We start from the raw sequence: 21,442 nt of genomic DNA, 5'->3' as shown, positions 1-21,442 counted from the left end.
AATATGGATCCAGTGGCAGTCCAAATCCTTCTCTTCTCATAGGGTGACTGTTTCCTCTGGGAACAATCACGGGAATCTGACCAGGTACATGAGCCGGCACTTACATCCTTAATGGAGCTAACCCCTGAGGCTACGCTCATTCCAGAGCCAGAGCCAGTTTTTGAGTTTGACCAGGTGTGAGAGCTGGCATCGTTGTCCATACCCGTGCATGTATTAGTGGAGTATGAGGGAATGGAGTGGAACATGGCAGATATGTGTGTGCAGTTCTCAGTCCCTAGTATGATTGTTGAGGAGTGGGAAAGGATCTGTTCTCAGAGTCCTTCATCAGCCAGTTCCAAGTCTCATTAGTCGCTGATGTTCCCACCCAACACCGAGTCTGTTTCATTGACCCAGACCAAGTCTTTTTCTTCACCAAATACCAAATCTGTGTCGTTGCTGATGCTCCCACCCAGCCTCCCACTCCCTCCTCATCTGCCTATGCCATCTGGTTCTTCTGCCCCATCTCTGCTGGCTCCCTTCGGCTCTTTGGCTCCTCCTTTGCTGTCTTCACCCAGCAGCTTGGATTCGCCTTGGGCTTTCAGGTCTCCAGCTCAGCCCTGGTGTGTAGAGCCCCTGGACTCCACCTCAGTCTGTCGACCCTTGGCTCCACCTTGGCTCCACACTCTCTCTGTTCCACCGTGATCCATCATCCCTCAGGCTCCACCTTGGTCAGTCATCACTCAGGTTGTGCCACGGACATCCGGTCCTCCGGCTATGCCTCGTCCCACCACCTCTTTGACTCCACGGGCTCTTCCTTCCCTCCAGGTCCACAGTTGTCCTTGCTCCCTCCGGCTCCGCCTCGGTCTGTCGATTCCCCTTCTCCACCTCGGTCTGCCGATTCCCCTTCTCCACCTCGATCCTGCAAGCCTGTGGTTCCACCTCAGCCCTCCAGTCCATCGGTGTCGCCCTGGATCTTCTTCTCTTCAGTTCCACATGGGTCTCCACCACGCTCGGCTTCACCTCAGTTGGTCAGGCTCCTGGCTCTGCCCTGGCTCCTCCCTCCTTCGTTTCAGCCATGAGCCTCCATCCTGGTGTTTCTGTTGAGGGTCATCCCCTCCCTGGTTCCTTCCTCTTTCTTGGTGGTCCCTTCTGCCAGCTCTGCCTCCTCCTCCTCAGCACCCTCCCTCCTCTGTTAGACTTTTTTAATGTTTTTTCATAGTATCATTGTTTCCTGTTCTGTTTACTTTGTTGGCACCTGTTTCTCAGTTCTTTCCTTGGTTTTCATTGGTATACACTGAACCTGTTTTCTGTTAGTTTTTGTTCCATTCTCATCGATGTAAGATGGTTGTTCTGTAGACTGTTAGATCTTTTTCATCTTTTCCTCAACCATTCCGTGGCACTGTAGGTATTGTTAAGATTTAAACAAAGTGAGAGTAGAGTAAGTGATTCTCAAAACGTGTTAATAAAAATATGATCGATATTGCAGAAGAAAAGTCTGAAAAGTGCGATGCTCGGGCACACACTGGGAGAAAGTAATTACGGAATTGTTGTAAGCAAGTGTAAACAATCCTCAGAAAGCATCAATGAAGATATGATCAGTTGTCTTATTTGAAAAATAGCTGATTGTCAAAGACTCTGATTTGAGTTTAACATCCTCCAAATTTAATTAGCAGTCATTTATTCAACAGTGTTGAGAAATTTATGGTATAGCTTTAATTTTAATTAGCACCATCTCTGATTTCAGGCAAAATTACATTAATGTGATGCCATTCCGGTTGCGATTCAGTCGATTAATTAATCAGCACATCTGATATAAATATATAAATCAATTGGCAGCCCTAATAAAAACATTTCTTTTAATGTTTCTAACATATACCCCTGTAATGCACACAGAGGTGTTGTAATGCTCGTGTGGGGACTAGATTGAAGTGTTGCCATTGGACTTTTTCTTTAATTTTTAGTGCAATATTTTGTTTCCTTTATTATGTTTTGGATTTTGGCCTTTCATTCTGTCTATTTTTTCTGGAGACAGATGTCCAACACCAGGGTGTGATGGGAGTGGTCACGTGACCGGTAATTACGCCTCACATAGAAGGTGTGACTCCATTTTCTAATGGTGGATTCAGTCCAATGAATTTATTGTTTTCAGCTTACTTCAACTATACTGTCGGAAAGTTATCAGACTGCCTCCCTCTCTGTTAACCCTTTGAATATTTCACCAGAGATCCTGGGACAAGTGCTAATTTCAAGAGAATAAAAACCATTAAAATGCTTTGCTATTCAGAGGGTTATAAATACAGAGCAGATATCCCTTCACTTGCACCATTGCTTTATTGCATTTGTAGTCCTTTCTGAGTGGATTATGTCTGTATGTGTTTGTTTTTTAGTATTAGTAGCATGTCTGACCACCAGTTTATTTGACTAACATCTGAATGTGCAATCTTTTAGTCTTTCAGGTTGTCCTTTAGCAGATAAAAGCATTCGGAGTATGATGGCCACCAACTCACAAGAACTCAAGTAAGTATCAAACTGTACAGCGCCGACACGGCTCATCCTCTGGAATCAGTGTCATTTGTGCCTGAAAATGTCATTTCATTAGTTATCTTCTAAAAGATGACGTTTTCACACTTCAAACCCAATGCACCAGGACAGTGGTCACCATAGATATTGAGATACAACCATAATGCAATGCACCCCAAAATCCACAAATATGAGTTTATCAATACCTTATTTTTTATCAATACCATATTATTTATAAATTCTACAGTACTACTTTATATTTGAACAGTGAGTTTGAAATGTACTATATGCTTATAATTTGAATAGATAACGGAGTATATTTTGGTATTGTCTTTTAGAATTGAAAAAAATATGAATGACCCCTGACAATCTCTTTTGAAAACGTACACTTTAGCATACTTTTAAAAAGAGTACAGAAATAATATACTTTAAAAGAATATACTTAAGTGTGAACTTAATGTAATGTTTTCAGAGACTTAAATATATGTTATTTGCCATAGATGAAAATGCATTATAGTTTAAGTTCATTTTAAATGCAATTGAACATAAGAGTGCTTTTTGTAGGCCTTAAGTACATCTTTATATCTTTGAAATATGGTTAAAGTGCACTGTCAAATGTACTGACATGCATTTATGGTAAACTAAAATATACTTCAGTCATGTATTTAAATATACTTGTAATTACACATTTGTTAAGATGAAGTTGCAATTTAGTACATTTAAAATATATTAACTTTAAATATAATATCAAATAACATGCTACAGTTAAAATTATAATCAAGTATTTTACATGTGCTTTAGTATGTTAGTCAACTCATCAAATAAAGCCTGACAAAAGATTATTAAAACAATGATGACACTTAAGTTGCCTTTTATTGGGTTGAACAGAAGGTAGAGAGACCTTTTTTTTTTTTTTCTTGTTTCTTTTTCTTTGTTTACTCCATTAAAATGTAATGGTGAATGAGGGTATGCAAATTATGATATATTCCAATGAAAAGCAAAGTTTTTGTTTTTCAAAGCACCATTTTGTTGATTTTTTTTTTTTTTTTTTTTTTAATTTAACAAAATTTATGAAGTAATATCACAAATAATAGTATTAGTCAAATAAAAATAGTCACAGTTTCCTGAGAATGACACACCCATACACTCAAAGCTTTCAGTTTCTCTTAATATTTTAGTACATGTGCTGTTCTGAGGTAGATGGCAAGGAATGAAGCTTTGAACATATTATAAATGAAAGTTTTCTTAGAAATTACAGCAGCTCCTGAGGATTTACTCATTAATTTTCTGTGAATATGATTTGATGACAGAATGTGTGTTAAACCAGTCGGGATATTTACAAAGAAGGTTACGGCAGGAATGTGACAGGTCATATATTGTACAATGTTTAAGCTGTGAGCTCATTTTTTTGTATTAGATTATTAGTCCCTGTTTTTGCTGTGAATCTTCTTTCCTTCATTTCAATAAGCTGCACATCACTTTTTCTTCAAGAGTTTTATTTGCAAGGTTTGTCGAAAGTCTGTTGTGTTGATTTTACTGAAGACACTGATGATGTAAGGTCAGGGCTCATCTTGTGCATGCTGGGCAGTAACAGGGTGTATTTCTGTCCCAGGTGCCCGACCCCGGGCTGTGACGGCTCGGGACATATCACTGGAAATTACGCTTCACACAGAAGGTAATGCGCACACACTCCCTTGTGGAAAACAAGTGCACTTAACTGTATTACAAACGTTTCATATGAAAAAAGAAGGTATTTACAGAAAACATTAATAAAATAAAAGGTCACTTGCGTGTACTTAGAATAGCTTATTGCATTTCGTATAAGTTGAAACTATAATACATTTTAATTTAATTGTAAATAACATAAGTGTCTGAGACACACAGTATATTATTACATTCAGTATATTATTCTAAAGCATAATGTTTCTATAATAAATACTCATTTTAAATGTATTTCTTTTTCAAACGAGCTGAAGTAACAACAGCTTGTTTTTCCTCAGTTTGTCAGGATGTCCACGGGCTCGGAAGACTGGGATAAAGATAACACACAGTAAAGAGGACAAGGAGGACCAGGAGCCGATCAGGTGCTGCCTTTAAACTCCAATGAAGGAGTCCAGGAGCTCCATCTGTATCCACTTCTGATATAAAAAGACAGCAAAACTATAATTATTTCCATTCCTGGATGTGAATAATGCACATAATATAGTCATCGCCAACAAGTTGTGCTTACCAGCTCCCTTTGTTCAATAGTAACCAATGTTTAACATTAATATAAATAAATCAGAAAGTTAAACCAATAAGAGCAGGTAACACTTGAGGTACAACAAGGTAAATTTGTTAACTTTAGTTGTATTATCTAGCGTAAAATAATAAAGGACAATAATTTGTTACAGTATTTATTAATCTTTGTTAATGTTAGTTAATAAAAATCAGTTCATTGTTAGTTCATGTCAGCTAAGGTCCATTAAATAATATGATCAGATTCAACTTTTCAGTTTAATGATGTATTTGTAAATGTTGAATTTAATATTATCTAAGGACTTGCTTAAATATTAACTTAGGAAATGCTTTTTAGAAGTCTTTTTTATTGTGAGTTCATGTTAACTAATGTTAACAAATGGAACCTTATTGTAAAATGTTACCCAAGAGTAAATATTAAATACATCAGAGTTTTCCTAATATAATACTATTATAGTTTTTATTAATATTTTGAATGCCTTTTTGTATTTTCTGTTTTCATTTTAATTTGAGTTAAAGTTTTAAAAATGTAAAATATGTCTATATTATTATTATTAATTTATTTTTCAGTTTTAGTTTTAAATATTTTAGTATTTAAAGTGATATATTTTTTTTTTTTTTACCTATAATAACCCTGGTGCCAACTTGTGTTTTAGTTACTTCTGTACAATTGAAGTAAAATGACATTGATTTAGTTGGTCTGAAGGAGATCCCAGTATAGTGAAACAGTGGTTTGTTTGTGTTTGCAGGTGTCCGGTGCCAGGTTGTGATGGCCAGGGTCACATAACAGGCAAATATGCGTCCCACCGCAGCGCGTCAGGCTGCCCTCTAGCGGCCAAACGGCAGAAGGACGGCTACATCAATGGCTCCCAGTTCACATGGAAGGCTGGGAAGACAGACGGCATGTCATGTCCAACCCCGGGCTGTGACGGCTCTGGACACGTCAGCGGCAGTTTCCTGACCCACAGAAGGTGCTTCTTTATTTGTGTAGGAAATTATTTACAGTCTGAGAATGAAACCCAATAATGCTAATCACATGAAACATCAAAACATTCAGATTCAATATTTACAAATACATTATAAAAATCAAAAGTTGCATGTGTTAATATTATTTAATGATCCTCAGCTAATATGAACTAACAATTAACAGTCATATTTTTAGTCACAAACATTAACAGAGACATACTGTAACAAATGTATTGCTCATTGTTAGTTAATGTGGGACCTTATTGTAAAGTGTTGCCCAGACAGCACTGTCTTTATGCACACTAGGTGTGTTCAACTTTGACTGTGCCTCACTGATTTGTATTTAAGTTAAAAAGTAATAAAGTAGGGTCCATACTTTTTGTCAGTTTTATTTTGATGAATACAACAAAATATAACATTAAGATTACATGAAGATAGATTCCCATTCGAAGTGGAACTCAACACTGCGTCTTTGATTGACACTATGGGGACGCCATCAGCGTGACCGGTGTCTGAAGCACATGTGCAAACAAGACAATTTCATTGGCCAACAACAGTCTATGATGTCATTACTGTAAAGAGGGAGCCTGCAATGTACGTCATCAGCTTTTTTGTCTTCAGAAGCCGTTTGTTTGTATTAGCGCATGATGAAGGTTATTGTTATGTTATTGTTACTCAAACAAGCATTTCAGGAATTGTGTGCCTCCATGTCCCAGTTTGTCTCCATGTTTGGGTGTGGAACACGTGCTTTCAGTTCTCGGGGGAGCTGAATGTGCCCATTGCCCATTCATAATGAGGAAGCTCCATTCACGCTTCACCCTATTCCTGAGAGATGCAGGAGAAGCGTCGCAGCTGAGGTGGGTGTGCTTGAGGAGGGCGAAGATTCCGCATACGAGGAGCTGCTGGATGTGATGGCCTGTGGCACGAGTAGATTAAGATCTGTTTTGGGGGTACGAGAGAGGAAGTCACTTGTGGCAGATTCGACAAGTATTTCCTGTCAGGCCATAACTGCCCTGTTCCTATGAGCCTTCCATTTCTTCACACAGAACTTCACACAGAGGTGGAGAAGTCATGGAAGAAGCCATATTCAGCTCATATCTATTTTCAGCATTAAAAGTATTTGAAAGTGGAGGGATTATGTGAGTGTGGATATGTGAGGATGCCTCCTGTTGAAAAGACGCTTGCGGGCTATCTCTCTCAGCGTGAATCATCTTCACATGTGTGATAAGAGTCCTGGCCTAAAGACATCTATATGACAATATTCAGTTAGCCATAGCACCACCTGCTGGCAACAGGAAATGGCATGCTTTACACTGTAATTCACTACCAGATTCACGTTTCATTATGCCACGAAGTACCAAACATGCTAGAAACACGTTAAATCATGCAACACTTGGCTGAGTGCTAATGTATGCGATTAACACCACGAAAGAAACAGGAAGTTGTTGTAACTCAGGCATACAATGTCCGATCTGTTTCAAACTTCACAAGTTCGATGATAGTCCTTGCCTGAAGACATCAACATGGCAATATTCAGTGACAGTCAAAGCGCCACCTGTTGGCCACAGGAAGTGTGGCATTTCGAAATGACTTTGGCATAATTCTCCTGTATTCACTCGCTTACATGCATGTCGCCCACTGTTCACTGTTTTCCTGAGGCCAATGGGTGGCGGTGAGCACGGGTGCGAGGGCCCTCTCAACGCTGCTTGCAGCTTTAATTTTTGTTGGGTTTGTTTTGTTACTGAGAAGAAAGTGCACGGCACATATTTACATATTCATCTAACCGTCGCTCTCAGCAGTGTGGGCGGCGTCACATGTTCGTTTACAGTATATCGCTGGTCACGCATTTCGAACTTTGTTTTACCCCTAAACGAAGAACGAAAAAGAACTTCGTTTGAAGTATAGCGGGGCCTTTACTGTGCGTTTGTGCATCGGAACTGTAAGTTTAAAGGGTTAGTTCACCCCAAAATTTTATTTCTGTTATTAATCCTCTCTGAAGGTTCCGGTCCTGCCATCTAAGCCGTTACAGACCAGCTTGTGCTTGAATGGCAGGGCATATGTAGCAGCGGGATAGGCCAATGGTGCCTTCCATAAGATGGCCATGTTGCAGGCATACCAGGCGGATCAGCTCAGATATCTGGATCAGGGGAAGGGACTGTCTCTTGAAGTGGTCACTAAGCTGTGCCGCACCAAACAAGCAGCTGCTGCCATTGGTCATCAATGCTGGCGATTGTGGCAACAGAGAGTCATTTGTGGCTGAACATGGTGGATATCAAGGAAAAAGAGAAAAACATTCTCCTTTATCTGCTGGTCGCATCCTCTGAACTTTTCGGCACATATGTAGAGACAGTGGTTAGGAAGTTTAGATAGCTTTCAGAAAAAAGCCATTCCACATCTCGCCCCAAGACCTCTGGGGGTCCTGGTCCGTCACAGTCTGAGGACTGGATGCAGGGCCAGAGGGAGGGAGTGGCCACTTGTGCACTTCCTCCTCTGAGGAGTAGAGCATAGAGGAGGTGGGACGCTAGGAGGGAAAGATAACATCTGAGGGAAGTATGACATTATTGTTTTTTTTGTTTTTTATAGTTTAGTATTAGTTCATTTTTATTTGTTTTATTTTATTGTTTAATGTTTATGTACAGCACATTGGTCAACAGCTGTTGTTTTAAATAGTGCTTTATAAATAAAGTGACACTGACAAGTAATTAATAAGCGATTTGAAGGGTGTGTGTGGGGCACAAGAGATTGTACCAAGTGCTGACATCAGGCCCTGAGGCTGGACTCGTGATGTAACTGGCACACTTCGATTATATTACAAACCGCCTTCTGACATGTCTGGCACAGGACTTGGTGGTAGAGCTACTAAATTCCTTCCCCAAACAGATTTGGGTATTTAAGTAAGGAAGCACTTGGGGTGTTGGAACCAGGTAATGAGAAATCTGCACTCCAGTTATAGCAGGTCCAAGATGAGTGTATCTATTAAGAGGATTGAGCTCTCTCCCCCAGGTTCTGGGGTCCTTAAGTAGGCTTAAGCTTCCCAGTGGCTCCTGAGGGGTGGGCCTCTTATGTATCCTGAGGCCACCTTGAAAGGGCAACAGTTTTTTGGATGCTTGGGTGGAAATGCCTGGCTGGCTCTCTTTGTTAGCTGCTTATTTAGGGTCGAGTGTAGAGTAGAACCCTCTCCCCCTGCCTGTGGTTTTTAAAGTAGGGTCCTCCTCTCCCCGTTGGAGCATTAACTGAGCCTAACAAGCAGAGGTAATTTGCCTTATAGCATCCTTTCTTGTTATTAGATACCTTTTTGAGTGGTGGGAGTCTTTGGATGCTGGACAAGTCCAGGCAGAATGAGAGCACTTTCCCCTGGTTGTTCTGGGGCAGTAGAGCTGAAGCTCCGTAAGTCTGTAAGTCCGTAGAGTAAACTTATGCTATGTCCTTGCCTAGTTGTGCATAGGCACATTTGGCATTCCCTGAGCATGGCGTAGTGGGTATTTGTTACCCTTAGTGTCAATCCAAGATGCAGTGTTCGAAAGGGAACGTCTCAGGTTATGACTGTAACCATGGTTCCCTTAGAAGGGGAACGAGACATTGCGTCTCTTTGCCATGCCTTGGGCCTAAAAGCATGTCTCCTTCAGACAAAGAAGTTGATGATGTACATTGCAGGTGCCATCTTATACTCACAGGCACTCAGTAATGATGTCATAGACTGTCATCGGCCAATGATATTGTCGTGTTTGCACTCGAGCTTCAGACACCGGTCATGCTGATAATGTCACCATAACGTTAAACCAAGGTGCAGTGTCTCATCCCCTTCTCAGGAAACCATGGTTACATGTTAAAAAACAGTCATTGGTGAGTTTGAGGTACTTTGCAAAATAGGTAATTTTATGACCAACATGCACTGCTTCAAAACAGATGCTGATCGGTCTGCACAGTGCGCATGAAATCAAACATGCCTATTAATATCAGTGCATGAGGTCCATCAGCCAATCAAAAAAGACGATAGCATACATCTGAAAGGTACACACATGCTTTAAATTCTGTGATGTCATAATATCAATAGACTAAATTGAGGCTGAATGATTCCACTCAATATTAGCCCATGGGAATGCTTTTTAAGTTTGAAATGTAATATTGTAATATGAATATGTACATGAATATTTTGCAATAATTGTTCAAATATTAAAATAATCAACAACAATTGACCCAATTATCATCAACAACCCCTGGCCCAATTCTCAGTGGTACATCTAACCCCATTTTATCTTTTCAATTTAATTTAATTTAATTTAATTACAAAAACAAACAAATCTCCTGACAGTCTAAATTAATTACTGTGCCTACAAATCTCTCATTAATAAAGATACAAATAAAAAAAATGTGTCCAACGTAATATAAATACACAAATCACTATTATGCAATAACACATGTTTGATAAGTTATCTTCAGAACCATTCAGATTAAAAGTCAAGATTAAAAAGAGAATAACTATTGAATAAATGTGCTGAGATGTGACATCTGTGGTCAAGAGGAAAATTAAAAGTAGGAGGGAAATCTTTTTGCAACATCTAACCCCAAGCAACTGCATCAAGAACAGAAAGAGAGTGAAGGGAACAACAAACGAGAACAAGACTGTAGTGTTCAGGATCTGCACACATGATAGATTGACCAGGCTATTTATACACTAACAGAAGCTCAGAAACAGATTGTACTATTGCAGTGCTTTCAGGGCTACAGCACACTGAGAATGGAATACTAGAGTACTGCATACTGTGCTACTGTGTATACTATTTTATTTGGCATTATATAGTATGTAGTATGCAACATACTACAATGGTTCTCAAACCTGTCCTGTCCCAGCTCTGGCCCTCGAGTTCCACTTTACTGAAGAGTTTAGCTCCAACCTTGATCAAACTCCACTGTCTGTAGGTTCCTAGATATCCTGAAGGTTGGAGCTAATCTCTGCAGGGACGTTGAGAACCCTGCTATATATAATATATACTACACTATTTTAATGGGTTATTTCATGCATATGTAAAATATACATGTACTGTGCAGTGAACAATATACATACAGTAAGAATAGTATGATAGTATTCTATTCCAAACAGTCCAATCAATATTTAGGTGAGAGCGCCCTCTGCTGCCCTGTCAGGGGTATAGCAGGTACATTAATGACAACAAATCATAATGATTATAGGTTTGTCAGCTTCTGTAAAGAAAGAAAAAAGAAACTCTCATTTATTTATACCACATATATTAATGTTCAAAAGTTTGGCATCAGTAAGATTTTTTATGTTTTTGGAATAAATCTCTTCTACTAACCAAAACTGTGTTTATATGATCAAAAATACAACTGTTTTTCTATTTAAATATATTTTAAAATATAATTTATTCCTGTGATTAAGCTGAATTGTCAGCATCATTACTCCAGTCTTCAGTGTCACAAACATCTTTTCATGATTCTGTGATGAATAGAAAGTTCAAAAGAACAGCATTTATTTGAAATAGAAATCTTTTGTAACATTATAAATGTCTTTACTGTCACTTTTGATCAATTTAATGCGTCCTTGCTAAATAAAAGTATCAATTTCTTACAACAACAACAAACATAAATCTTACTGACCCAGACTTCTGAGCGGTAGCGTCAGCTGTTTGAGACTGAAGTAAGCCATCAGTAGCAGGTGACTGCTGAACACAAAGATAAAATGCTGCACAGCCACAGTCTCTTTTGGGGGGAAAGTGTTAATAATCCATGTTTCATGCTCCACGTTCTTCTTTCTCTCATTTTTGTAGTCTCTCTGGTTGCCCACGTGCCACAGCGGCGATGAAGAAAGCCCGACTATCAGGAGTGGAGATGCTCACAATAAAACAGCAAACAGGCAATGGTAAAAAGACTGAAATCTCACATTACACTGCAGAACTCAGAACAAAACCAGTCACACTTTTCACTTCAATTCCAAAATATGCCAGTAAAAATGCAATTCCTGACAGTCTCTGCATGTCTGTAATAATACCAATTATACATCAGTGGCTTTTAATGCCTGGGAATAATTCAAACCATCCAAGAGTTTATGCGAACACATATGAGCACAATTATAGAGTCAGCACACTGTAAAATGATAGGGTGTTTTCTGTGCAGGTTTGTGTTTGCTTTTTCTGCTATATATCGTGTTTGTCTGTTTTCACTCTAGGTTTAGACTGTGATGCAGATGTTAAACAGCTGGATGAAGATATTAAAGATTTACATGAATCAAATTCACAGGTGGAGGCGGATATGATCAAACTTAGAACACAGGTGAGGGTATTTACAGAATGATTTCCATATGTGAGTGTTAACTCTAGCGGGCAAACGTTTGGAATAATTATGACTTTCTTCATGTTTTTGAGGGAAGTCTCTTGTGCTCAACAAGGCTGTAATCATTTGATCTTTGAGAATACAGTAAAAACAGTAATATTGTAAAATATTATTTGTATGATTGTATTCTATTTTATATATATTTTAAAATGTAAAAGCATGGTTTCCACAAAAAACAAATTATGATAAATCTAAGAACCATTATTCATAATTGAGCACCAATAATTGCCATCACAGGAATAAATTATGTTTTAAAATATATTAAAATAGAAAACAGTTATTTTAAACTGTAATAATATTTCACAATATTACTGTTTTTATTGTATTTTTGATCAAATAAATGCAGCCTTGGTGAGCAGAAGAGACTTTTCTCATTAACATTAAAAATCCTAATTATTCCAAAGTTTTGACTGTTAGTCAATAAACATTAATGTTGCTTGTTGCATTTGTGTAAACAGCAAAAACACATCTGATTTGGGCCACTATCAGACAAACTCCCAACTGAAAATAATTTAAGGCGTTACATTATTGTAGAAGACGAATGGACATTTCAAAGAAGTGTCTTTAGACGTCAGTATATTGTTATAGTGTAACTTTATCTGTGGTATTGTAACAACCTTATTTACAGCAAAAATTAATAAATAAAGTTGATATATAACATGATATATTCACTACTATTTAAAAGTTTGGGGTTAGTAAGTTTTTTTTTGTTTGTTTGTTTTAAAGAAATTAATAACTTCATTCAGCAAGGACGCATTAAATTGATCAAAAGTGACAATAAAGATACTTATAATGTTACAGAAAATTTCTTTTTCAAATAAATGCTTTTCTTTTGAACTTTCTATTCATCAAAGAATCCTGAAAAAAAAAATCTCGGTTTCTACAAAAAATATGAAGCAGCACAACTGAAAAAATAGGCCTAATTTAGTAAACAGGTGAGACAAAAATTGTGTGTGTGTGTGTGTGTGTGTGTGTGTGTGTGTGTGTGTGTGTGTCAGAACGGTGTGTCTGTACAGAAGGCCTTAAGGTGTAAATGCAGCATTTGTGTAATAAATCAAACATTCAATCCCACAGTGTACTTACTGCAGTCTTAGTCTAAACATTATGGTGTCATGCTATGAGGACATTTTGATCCCAACAGAATTAACAAGTCTGCCGCTTCATGTCCCACAGATTACCACAATGGAGTCTAATCTGAAGTCCTTAGAGGAAGAAAACAAGGTGATTGAACAGCAAAATGAATCTGTCCTGCATGAGCTGGCCAGCCTCAGCCATTCTCTGATAAACAGTTTAGCTAATGTCCAGCTGCTCGGATGGTAAGGGACAGAGGACGAGTCGTGGACAAAGAGCATATGCTTTAATCTGTTCATTTAGCAAAATCAAGAAAGAACTTTTTAGGCACATTCAGTAATTGGGAATAATAGCCAATACGACACAACCGGGGTGATTTCAAACTAGTCCATAGGTCAAAAGTTGTAGGGGTCAACTTGTGTAATCTGAATTTGACGCATTGTTATTGCAAGAGTCAAGGGAACATGCTTTGAGCTGAAGCATCTCTAAAAGCTCTCCTAAAACACAGAAAGTTGATCTGAAAGCCTGCGCAGGCTGCTTGTAGTCTAGTTTAAGCTGTTTTAATGTGGTTTATTCTGCAGCGGGTTACAGTAGCTTAAAAACAATCAGCGCTTCAATACGTCCCACAGATTTACAAGCTGAGACATTTCATTCATCACATTTACCAGTTTAAACCAGTTTATTTTACTGATCATTGATACACTACTGGGATTATTGTTCTCCTAAACTCTAACAGTTTATGTGTTCATTTTGATTTTTTAAGTTTTTGTAATTTAGTTTTTGTCATTCTTATGAGTTTGTTGGTTTTGTTTTTATGTCTGTTTAGTATTTATTATGTTTTAGGAAAAGTCGTAATTAATAGCAAAGTCCCTTTAAGACAAGTCATTTCACTCGGCGGCCATCTTTGAAACGCCTCTCGGGCATCCTGGGCATCATGCAATCTCTTTGAATGGGGAAACATCAAATTCTCCAAAACTGTTCGCCAACCTTATGATTAAATTTCATATTTGAAATCACCAATGAAATCTAACAACAACCGGCTCATAAATTTAGTTTCTAAACGCTCGAATCATGACAAAAAAAACTATTTTTCAGGCTGGATCAAGCTAATGCGCATGCGCAGACCTAAATGCGCGTCTCTTCGGAGGCGTGCGTCTGACTGTTTCTATAGAAACCGGTGATTCTAACGGCCGCTGAAGTGACGCGATGACTTTACCAGTCGGTGATTGGCTCTTATTTAGAAGGCGGGACTTATTCCGCCATATTGCGCGTTACACTTTCTCCCATTCAAAACAATACGAGTGACACGTCTTGTGTTATTCTATAGTCTTTGATAATAGTTACTATTAATTATGACTTTTACCTCAATAAAGTCCTAATTACTGCTTATTAATAGTTAGTAAGGTAGTTTAGGTAGTTTAGGTATTGGGTAGGATTAAGGGATGTAGAATATGATCATGCAGAATAAGGCATTAATATGTGCTTTATAAGTACTAATAAACAGCCAATATGAAACTAATAAGAAACTAGTTAAAAGTGAGAATTGTTCCCCATACTAAAGTGTTACCGAATTTTAGAATTAAATTTATTTCAGTTAATGTTTAAGTAATGACATTTTTTTTTTAATGTTTTTATTCTTAGTTAACGATAATAACCCTGGTTTATACTAGAGTGATTTTAAGTTGACATTTCCAGAAAACAGCCTTCTTCCAGTGCCTCATGTTGTGATCTCTCTTTATGCTCAACAAAGTGATATCAAATTAATGAATATATGAATAAATGTCATCTGATTTCATTTCACTGCCAAAAAATCATAGCAAAAGAAAAGGAAAGTGTCTAGCTCTGATAATGCAACAATACCGACTTCTTGTTTCTTAAAAGATTTAGGTGGAGCCCATTCTCAGGAAACAGTGTCATGTGACATTTTCTCTCTTTTCCCCCCATTTCAATCCCAAAGGATCAGGGCTGTAATCACCACAAACCCTCAATCCCACAGCCCTGCGGAGTATGAACAGTTAATTATCATTACTAACCCTAAAGCGCTTTCAACCAGTCACTATAAGTTTGGAATTTAGATGGTTTTAATTTTAATACATAACAATTTTAATAGTATCATTCAGGGATTTATTAAATATGAATAAACACTTGTTTTCCCCTGTTCCATTCAAAATGTCTTTGGTTGAAAAATATGGGGTTAAAGGTCTATGTCAAACTATATCATCACACAGCATCATGTTATTTATTGTCATCATCTTATCAAAATCAGATTTGTTCCTTCATAACAGAGCTGAAATTTTGAGCAATGTAAATGTAACCATAAAAATAGTGAATGCATGATATTATCATTTCAATATGGATTAGGGCCATACAAATATTTAGATTAAAAAACAAAAACATTTAGAAATGCAGTCATTGGGACGCAAATATCCTAAAAACTGTACCGGTAAGTTATCCGGACCTGCTCTCAGATTGGGTGTTCAGATCTTATATGTATTGAACATGTTGAACACTGAATTCACTTTTGTCTTTTCCTCCAGAAATCACTTCACAAAGAGCCTCCAGTTCGACACAACAGCTGTTTACAGATGCATCAGAGAGTAAGACCACAGTTTATCTCTCACCATTAATATGAATATTCATATGCTTTGAATATGTTTGTCACTTTTAAACCATCAAAGTGCAGCTGATGTTGCTGAATGTCAATATGATTTAATCTTTCATTCATGATACGTCCACCTCAATACATTTTTTTGTTGTTCATGGTTACTAATACCATAACTAATTCTGATTTAATCATATATATATATATATATCTACAGTACAGTCCAAAAGTTTGGAACCACTAAGATTTTTAATGTTTTTAAAAGAAGTTTCGTCTGCTCACCAAGGCTACATTTATTTAATTAAAAATACAGTAAAAAACAGTAATATTGTGAAATATTATTACAATTTAAAATAACTGTTTTCTATTTGAATATATTTCACAAAGTAATTTATTCCTGTGATCAAAGCTGAATTTTCAGCATCATTTCTCCAGTCTTCAGTGTCACATGATCCTTCAGAAATCATTCTAATATGCTGATTTGCTGCTCAAGAAACATTTAATGTGTACAATTGTACAAAATATTTGTGTACAGTATTTTTTTTCAGGATTATTTGATGAATAGAAAGTTCAAAAGAACAGTGTTTATCTGAAATCTAATCTTTTGTAACATTATAAATGTCTTTACTGCCACTTTTGATTGATTTAATGCATCCTTGCTGAATAAAAGTATTCATTTCTTTAATTTCTTTTCAAAAAAATAAAAATAAAAATTCTTACTGACCCCAAACGTTTGAACGGTAGTGTATAATGCTACAGAAGCTTTGTATTTCAGATAAACACTGTTCTTTTGAACTTTCTATTCATCAAGGAATCCTGAAAAAAAAAGTACACAACTGTTTTCAACATTGAAAATAATCATAAATGTTTCTTGAGCAGCAGATCAGCATATTAGAATGATTTCTGAAGGATCATGTGACACTGAAGACTGGAGTAACGATGCTGAAAATTCAGCTTTGATCACAGGAATAAATTACTTTGTCAAATATATTTAAATAGTACACAGTTATTTTAAATTGTAATAATATTTCACAATATTACTGTTTTTACTGTATTTTTAATTAAATAAATGTAGCCTTGGTGAGCAGACGAAACTTCTTTTAAAAACATTAAAAATCTTAGTGGTTCCAAACTTTTGGACTGTACTGTATATATATATATATATAATTGAATCTAATGACACCATTTTGAAATAACCCTTATGTCTTTGGGTTATTTATACTGACAAACTGCATTACATTGAATTGTTTGAATTTCATTCCATTGTAATTCTCGGTTCTTGAATTAAAATTGTAATTACAAGTCTGCATCCTGTTTTCCACCTCAGTTCCAATTCATTATATAATTGTCAGACTGATGTGTTGTTGTCATGTTCCACATCCTGTATTTCATCTGACAGGATCTTTCCTCTGTGTTTCACAGGAGCCGATGAGCGAACAGAGCTTCGACGCGTATGTGACCACGCTAACGGACATGTACAGCAGTCCGGATCAGTATCAGAGTGCCGAGAACAAGGCCCTGCTAGAGAATATCAAACAAGCAGTACAAGGCATTCAAGTCTAGCATCTCACACTGAAGGGCCACTTTCCTAAAACGAAGGAACGCAAAAGACACTTTCAGAAAGAAAAAAATAACAATAATCATGGGATGCCTCACGCTGTGCTGTTGTAGTTTATCGAACAGTGTTGAATTCATGTTCTTTTAACAAGTGTTATGCTGACTAAACATAGTTTTTCTTTGGGTTTATTTTTCTGGCCTTGCTTTAAAAAATGATCTGCAAAATAGTTTTTGAAAGCATTCACATTTCGTACGTTTTCATATAGGCTAATGTAACGTGAATCATCCTTCTCGCTGCTCATCGATGCACCTTTAGTGTATATTAGACCACGGTAATGCGACCACTACTGAACATTAGTTTGCAATGCTTGCTGAGATAGATCACAGAGGTTAGCTCAGTGAAAGATTCTTTCATCATTAATATCAACGCTTACACTTTTTAATAGTACACTTTAGACATTAACTAGAAGTAACTTTGCAACTGCATGTCAACCAACTCTCATTAGAGCAGGTCACAGGTCACATGTGTTCTGTCACAAAGTATTCTGTAAGGTAATCCAAGCACCACATTATTAAAGTAATGTAATCTGATTACTTTTGGATTCCTTCAAGGATACATGTGTAAATAAAGTCAAGTAAAAAGCAATATTATCAAAGTACCTTTATTTAATATGAATTTCAAATTAAAATTAATGGAAACTATTAAAACTTAGCAATCATGTCTTGTTTCACCAATTAGAGATTATACAGCCCCACATATATATATATATATATATACAGTACAGTCCAAAAGTTTGGAACCACTAAGATTTTTAATGTTTTAAAAGAAGTTTCGTCTGCTCACCAAGGCTACATTTATTTAATTAAAAATACAGTAAAAAACAGTAATATTGTGAAATATTATTACAATTTAAAATAACTGTGTACTATTTAAATATATTTCACAAAGTAATTTATTTCTGTGATCAAAGCTGAATTTTCAGCATCGTTACTCCAGTCTTCAGTGTCACATGATCCTTCAGAAATCATTCTAATATGCTGATCTGCTGCTCAAGAAACATTTATTATTATTATCAATGTTGAAAACAGTTGTGTACTTTTTTTTCAGGATTCCTTGATGAATAGAAAGTTCAAAAGAACAGCATTTATCTGAAATACAAAGCTTCTGTAGCATTATACACTACCGTTCAAAAGTTTGGGGTCAGTAAGAATTTTTATTTTTATTTTTTTGAAAAGAAATTAAAGAAATGAATACTTTTATTCAGCAAGGATGCATTAAATCAATCAAAAGTGGCAGTAAAGACATTTATAATGTTACAAAAGATTAGATTTCAGATAAACACTGTTCTTTTGAACTTTCTATTCATCAAATAATCCTGAAAAAAAATCTTGTACACAAATATTTTGTACACATTAAATGTTTCTTGAGCATCAAATCAGCATATTAGAATGATTTCTGAAGGATCATGTGACACTGAAGACTGGAGTAATGATGCTGAAAATTCAGCTTTGATCACAGGAATAAATTACTTTGTCAAATATATTTAAATAGAAAACAGTTATTTTAAATTGTAATAATATTTCACAATATTACTGTTTTTACTGTATTTTTAATTAAATAAATGTAGCCTTGGTGAGCAGACGAAACTTCTTTTAAAAACATTAAAAATCTTAGTGGTTCCAAACTTTTGGACTGTACTGTATATATATATATATATATATATATATATATATATATATATATGATCTATACAGACATGATCTAGTGGCTGCAGTATTGTATTGTAGCAACTCTCATGTTATTTTCTGCTAAAAAAAAACTGCAACCATACAAACTATGGAATTTTAAATCACTAACAAACACTACAATTTTTCCGTGCTAGTCGTAACTGCAAATGTTTCAGTTGGATGTTGAGTCCTTTGTTAAAGAAAGCGTCTTCATACATGGAAGGCATAATTTCCTCTTTGAAAACAAAATAACTGTGAAATTTCCAAACATGAAAATGTTTTCCCGCGGGAAGCATCGTAATTAATAGCTGTTTCTGTGAGGAGAATGATAGCAGACAGGTGTTATTTGCGCATGCACCAGCAGGTGGCTCACGTGACTCATGACTGGCAACAGAAGCAGGAACTATAATCAAGCAGCGCTTAATAAAGCATTATTATGTCAAAATACTATTTTTTATTTTAGCTGTAAATGCCATTGATAGTATTCCCATTTTTTTTACAAAATGTATTCTGATTACTTTATTTTTGGCGTAATTGTAACGAATTACAGTTAACTATTATTTTTGTATCCTGATCACGTAACGCCGTTACATGTGTTCCGTTACTCCCGAACCCTGCATTAGAGCATCAGTAGACTGTTAGGTTAGAGTTAGTAGAATAAGTTGACATGTAGTTGCAAAGTGTCTTATAGTCAGTAGAATGTCTATACTATAATAAAGCATTGCCATATCAACTATCAATTAAAAAGATGTGGGGGAAAAACACTGGTGTTAAAAACAAAGATCACAGAAGTGGATTTGGAGTGTGAATGTTTTATGGTGCAGGGACTTCCTGTTACTGCTTTAACATGCAAAAGGAAACCTTTGATTATCTGTGGCTTCGTCATCAGTGTAACGGCAATAGCGGCTCTAACATCGCGTCTTCATTTGGTCAACTCTTGAAATAACAGTAGCCGGAGTGAAACCGTCTCAGCAATATTTGACTAAACCATGTGTGTAAAAAAAAAGAGATGCAATCTATGTGGTGGGTATATGCAATTTCATGTTTGTAAACAGTGGAAGCTACAGAATCTTTTTACTATATGTAAATGATTGATTTTTTATACAAATCTTTTAATACAAATGTTTTAAAGGCAAGTGGACATTGTGTTTGGAGACGGACGATGCTCTGTGAGTTTCATTGTGTTGCTGTACGGTGCTGCGCAGGGACACCTCCGCTTCCACGCCTGGATGACGTTTGTACAGTACGGAGTCTAACGCAGAAGGAATTATACAGAGTATAGACAATGAAAACGGGACCTACAGGGTTTTCGCCCCCACTTTTGTGCCAGAAGACTATTTGCACTTATCCCATCTTCGGACGATGTGCAATCTCCAGGTGTCTGTTCGGCACGATGACAGACGTTCAGCGGTTTGAGGAGAGATTACAGGGATCGAAATATTAATGAGGACAATATCTTTACAAGGAATATTGTGCATTTTTAAGTAACGATGCTAGTTCGTTGAGTATGTTCTATATAATGCGAAATAATCCCCAGCAGCACTTTATGTCTAATCACTGTACAAAGTCATAAAAGAGTATAGTCAATCGAGAAGAAGATCTCCCAGAGTCATCAGTAGAGTTTGAGGGTGTCGCCCCTCATTTCCATTGTACTATTAGCTGTAGCAACCTTGTTAATACCTTATTGAGAGCTAAAGGTGCTTGTACTTCACTGGATCTCATCCATTGTACAAATCGGTCCGTTTTTAGGGCTCCATCATTCATGCACAGCATCACATCTGCAGCTTTTTGCCAATATAGTAATGCTTTCAATAGAGAAATAGCTAGTATGGGTTTTGAATCAATTATCGTCATCGGTACAATGGAAATGGGAATTTAAGCACAAACATGCTGCTCATTTACTGTTGGTGCATAATATTGCATTGTTTTTTTAAAAGGATATATGTGACTCATTACCCAAGGTACAACAAAAGAAGTCACGTTTTAGAATGCGATTTTTCATATGAATTATTGTGAATTCATGAGTTTATTTATCCAGAATTCTTCATTTCAAGGTTGGTTTGTTTGATCATCGATGAAGACGGGATTTTGTATAAACTATCGTGCTCTCTGTGGAACTGGAGTTTGATTTATTTTTGTACGATACAGCATGAATTTGTTGACATTTTAATTTTACTATAAATGTGTGAGATCACAAGTTGCGGTGATTTTTTTCATTTTTAAATGGTGGAAATTTGTACAATATTTGTCATGCTGGATGTTGACACATCGTACTCTGAATAAAGAAAATGGTGTTGCCACAGACTTGAGTAGACTATGATTTGTTGGAGAAGAAGAAACGCTTAAGATGTGACACAGGCTGATGATGTTTCATGCAAAAGCATGCGATTTCCTCTAATAAAGATCTTTTTTATGAGTTATTTTAAACAGCCA

The 21,442-nt window shown here is 36.5% G+C and overlaps 1 protein-coding gene across 3 annotated transcripts in view; it reads left to right on the top strand.

Moving 5' to 3' along the window:
* The window catches only part of myt1lb (myelin transcription factor 1-like, b), a 141,930-nt gene extending 123,881 nt beyond the window's left edge, over positions 1-18,049 (top strand). For 2 of the 3 annotated variants that reach the window (XM_048190326.1, XM_048190325.1), the window contains exons 14-22: positions 2,428-2,496; positions 4,112-4,174; positions 4,500-4,583; positions 5,487-5,708; positions 11,490-11,581; positions 11,888-11,991; positions 13,225-13,272; positions 15,660-15,719; positions 17,147-18,049. In XM_048190326.1, coding sequence (XP_048046283.1) covers positions 2,428-2,496; positions 4,112-4,174; positions 4,500-4,583; positions 5,487-5,708; positions 11,490-11,581; positions 11,888-11,991; positions 13,225-13,272; positions 15,660-15,719; positions 17,147-17,287 — 883 coding nt within the window. In that variant the 3' untranslated portion in view covers positions 17,288-18,049. Of the gene's footprint in view, positions 1-2,427; positions 2,497-3,387; positions 3,391-4,111; positions 4,175-4,499; positions 4,584-5,486; positions 5,709-11,489; positions 11,582-11,887; positions 11,992-13,224; positions 13,273-15,659; positions 15,720-17,146 lie in introns of all 3 variants that reach the window. The other variant, XM_048190327.1, reaches the window with a different exon arrangement.
* The last annotated feature ends 3,393 nt before the right edge of the window (positions 18,050-21,442 follow it).

This window comes from Megalobrama amblycephala, linkage group LG5, assembly GCF_018812025.1.
Source record: "Megalobrama amblycephala isolate DHTTF-2021 linkage group LG5, ASM1881202v1, whole genome shotgun sequence".
Classification (NCBI taxonomy): Eukaryota; Metazoa; Chordata; class Actinopteri; order Cypriniformes; family Xenocyprididae; genus Megalobrama; species Megalobrama amblycephala.
Note: the sequence above shows the minus strand (reverse complement) of the source record. Positions and strands in the feature narration are given on the sequence as shown.